This window comes from Polyodon spathula, chromosome 44 (assembly GCF_017654505.1).
Source record: "Polyodon spathula isolate WHYD16114869_AA chromosome 44, ASM1765450v1, whole genome shotgun sequence".
NCBI lineage: Eukaryota > Metazoa > Chordata > Actinopteri > Acipenseriformes > Polyodontidae > Polyodon > Polyodon spathula.
Window position 1 is genome coordinate 1,328,590 of NC_054577.1, and position 5,000 is coordinate 1,333,589.

At 55.1% G+C, this 5,000-nt stretch overlaps 1 protein-coding gene across 1 annotated transcript in view; it reads right to left on the reverse strand.

The window, feature by feature from the left end:
- Nucleotides 1–3,359: 3,359 nt before the first annotated feature.
- Nucleotides 3,360–5,000, reverse strand: part of LOC121305602 (probable cation-transporting ATPase 13A3) — a 7,372-nt gene continuing 5,731 nt past the window's right edge. The window contains exon 5 of the mRNA XM_041237293.1: nucleotides 3,360–3,519. Within this exon, the coding sequence (XP_041093227.1) occupies nucleotides 3,460–3,519 (60 nt within the window). The 3' untranslated portion in view covers nucleotides 3,360–3,459. The remainder of the gene's footprint in view (nucleotides 3,520–5,000) is intronic.

A 5,000-nucleotide genomic window follows, 5' to 3' on the forward strand; every position in this document is an offset into this window, starting at 1 on the left:
GCGCACACTCTCACACACACACAGACCTGACACACACACACACACTCACACTGACACACACACACAGACCTGACACACGCGCGCACACTCTCACACACACACAGACCTGACACACGCGCGCACACTCTCACACACACACAGACACACTGACACACGCGCGCACACTCTCACACACACACAGACCTGACACACGCGCGCACACTCTCACACACACACAGACCTGACACACGCGCGCACACTCTCACACACACACAGACCTGACACACACACCACACTCACACACACACACACACAGACCTGACACACGCGCGCACACTCTCACACACACACAGACCTGACCCACACAAACACACTGTGTGACCCCGTGTGCACACACCACAGGACCTGACACACGCGCGCACACTTCACACACACACAGACCTGACACACGCTGCGCCCCACTCTCAACACCACAGACCTGACACACGTGACACCCAAACTCCTCACATCCACAACAGTGCCACACTCTCACACACACACACACACTGACACACACACACACACACTCACACACACACACACACTCACACTGACACACACACACAGACCTGACACACGCGCGCACACTCTCACACACACACAGACCTGACACACACAGACTTACACACTCTCACACACACACAGACCTGACACACACACACACACTCTCACACACACACAAACAGCTGACTGCGAGCGTGTAGACGTGTGTGACACTACTGTGTGGTAATGTGTGGCGACTGTGAGAGTGCGCGTGTGCACTGCGCAGTGTGAGGAGTGTGTGTGACACACGCGCGCACACTCACACTGACACACACACACACACTGACACACGCGCGCACACTCACACTGACACACGCGCACACAGACACTGACACACGCGCGCACACTCACACTGACACACACACAGACCTGACACACGCGCGCACACTCTCACACACACACAGACACACACACACACAGACACACACACACGCACGTACACACCACAGGACTGACACCACGCGGTGTCTGGACTGTTAGAGTGTTGTGACACACAGACCTGTGCACGACACATGTGGTGAAGGAGAGTGCCAGGGTGTCACATGGACTGTGTGTGCAACTGACACACACGTGTCGTGGACAGACTGACACACAAAGCGTGTACTGGCAGTTGTAAAGCGACAGACATGGGCCTTGAGTGCTGCACACTGGGCACTGTGAACACACAAGAGTGGAACTGGTGTGTGATGACACGGTGGCACACTCTCACACACGTGCCAGGTGTAGGTGTCACACACACGCGCACACTCACACTCACACACACACACACAGACTGACACACACGCTCACACTCTCACACACACACACAGACACACGCACACACACACACAACAATGGACTGCGCGCACACTCTGAACTGTGCAGAGTGACCTGAATGTTGTGTGTGGTGTGACACGCGCGCTGTGTTTTGTGGCTGTAGTCACACACACAGACCTGGCACCACGGCGTGCACTCACACGTTGTCTGGAGTACCCCGACACATGCGCACACTATCACAGACACAGACCTGACACACGCGCGAACACCTCACACACAAACACACAGACCTGACACACGCTCACACTGACACACACACACACACCTGACACAGAACCACACTGACACACCACAGTGAACAGAACCACACAGAACACTGACACACAACAGAACCACACCGAACACCACACAACAGACACTGACACACACACACACACAGACACACACACACTGAACACACACAGACCTGACACACACACACCGACACCACACGCGCGCAGAACCACACCGAACACCACAGTGACCAGACCACACCGACACACTCACACAGAACAGAACCACACCGAACACCACACACACTCACACTGACACACACCGAACACCACAGACACAGAACCACACACGAACACACACACAACACACACACACTGGAACACTCACAGAACACGAACACACCACACACACACGAACCAGACACACCGAACACCACAGAACACTCCACACACACACCACAGAACAGACACAACCACACACTCTCAACACCACAGACCTGAACAGAACCACACCGAACACACACAGACCTGAACAGACACACACACTAACACGGACACACCACAGAACACTCTCACACACACACAGACCTGACACACGACTGTGAGAGAGTGTGTCTCCAACCACAGACCTGAAAGACACAGAAAACACACGCCGCGCACACTCTCACCACACAAACAGACTGACTGACGCGGCACTTGTGCGCGCGTGTTACGCCTGACTTGCGCGCACAGTCTGAGAACACACAACAGACCTGACAGGAATGTGTGCACACTCTCACACACACACTTGCTCTGGAACACAGCCCGAACGTGTGGGTTCGGAAGACAGCACAGCGCACCTTGGGACAGGAATCTGATGACTGGACAATCCTCGACCACAAAAACACCAGTCGGGTCCTCCACACCTCCAACAGGCCTGACACACGGTATGGGCTCTCACACACTTCACTTGATGAGGGGGCTCCACCGGCGAGACACACACAGACTTCTGAGACACCTAACCACACCGAACACCACAGAGAGGACAGGGGACCACACCGAGGGGGAGAGGGGAGAGAGGAGACAGTGAACAGAACCACACCGAGAGACCACAGAGAACAGAACCACACCGAGAGACCAGGCAGTCGCAGGACAGCTGGGCCCCACTAGGAGAGGCCCCTCGCTCCTTCTCCCCCTCCTTCTCCAGAGGCTTCTAAGCTCTCTCCCCCTGGAGAACCCCCCTAGGGGGAGCGGAGGGGCGTTCGCGAGGAGAGGATATCCTCTCTCTCCCCCCGAGGGGGAGGAGAGAGAGGGGGAGGGGGGGGGAGAGGAGAGAGAGAGGGAGAGGAGAGGAGAGAGGGGGAGGAGAGAGGAGAGGAGAGAGGGGGAGGGAGAGAGGGGGAGGAGAGGAGAGAGGGGGAGGAGAGAGGGGAAAGAGAGAGAGAGGGGAGAGGAGAGAGATAGAGAGGGGGAGGAGAGTGAGAGAGAGGGAGAGAGAGGGGGAGAGAGAGAGGGGGAGGAGGACAGAGAGGGGGAGGAGACCACAGGAGAACAGGAGACCACAGAGAATTAGGGAGGAGAGGGGAGGAGAGAAAGAGAACAGAGGAGAGACCTTGAGGGAGACAGAGAGACACAGAGAGACAGAGAGGGGGAGGGGAGAGATTTTACTGAGACACCACAAAAAGAACAGAACCTTGTGGGGACTTTTTTGATTTACACAGACAGACAGACGGACGGACAGGACGTAAGACCACACTCACACCCCCACTCCTCACCTCACAGTTCAGTGGGCGTGTCTTGGGCAGTAGCCCCTCCTCGCAGTCCCTCCCCTCCGGCCCCCCCCCTCAGCGCTCCAGCAGGGTCCGCCCCTTTCTGCGGGGTCCCCAGGGGGTCACTGCCAGGGGCCAACAGAGTGTGAACCCGAACACCGAAACCAGGAGCCAAACTCATCCTGAAAACAAAACGAGAGCAGAACCACACTGAACACCACAGTGAACAGAACCACACCGAACACCACAGTGAACAGAACCACACCGAACACCACAGTGAACAGAACCACACCGAACACCACAGTGAACAGAACCACACCGAACACCACAGAACAGAACCACACCGAACACCACAGAACAGAACCACACCGAACACCACAGAACAGAACCACACCGAACACCACAGTGAACAGAACCACACCGAACACCACAGAACAGAACCACACCGAACACCACAGTGAACAGAACCACACCGAACACCACAGAACAGAACCACACCGAACACCACAGTGAACAGAACCACACCGAACACCACAGTGAACAGAACCACACCGAACACCACAGTGAACAGAACCACACCGAACACCACAGTGAACAGAACCACACCGAACACCACAGTGAACAGAACCACACCGAACACCACAGAACAGAACCACACCGAACACCACAGAACAGAACCACACCGAACACCACAGAACAGAACCACACCGAACACCACAGAACAGAACCACACCGAACACCACAGAACAGAACCACACCGAACACCACAGAACAGAACCACACCGAACACCACAGAACAGAACCACACCGAACACCACAGTGAACAGAACCACACCGAACACCACAGAACAGAACCACACCGAACACCACAGAACAGAACCACACCGAACACCACAGAACAGAACCACACCGAACACCACAGAACAGAACCACACCGAACACCACAGAACAGAACCACACTGAACACCACAGAACAGAACCACACCGAACACCACAGAACAGAACCACACCGAACACCACAGAACAGAACCACACCGAACACCACAGAACAGAACCACACCGAACACCACAGAACAGAACCACACCGAACACCACAGAACAGAACCACACCGAACACCACAGTGAACAGAACCACACCGAACACCACAGAACAGAACCACACCGAACACCACAGAACAGAACCACACCGAACACCACAGAACAGAACCACACCGAACACCACAGAACAGAACCACACCGAACACCACAGTGAACAGAACCACACCGAACACCACAGTGAACAGAACCACACCGAACACCACAGAACAGAACCACACCGAACACCACAGTGAACAGAACCACACCGAACACCACAGTGAACAGAACCACACCGAACACCACAGAACAGAACCACACCGAACACCACAGAACAGAACCACACCGAACACCACAGTGAACAGAACCACACCGAACACCACAGTGAACAGAACCACACCGAACACCACAGAACAGAACCACACCGAACACCACAGAACAGAACCACACCGAACACCACAGTGAACAGAACCACACCGAACACCACAGTGAACAGAACCACACCGAACACCACAGAACAGAACCACACCGAACACCACAGTGAACAGAACCACACCGAACACCACAGAACAGAACCACACTGAACACC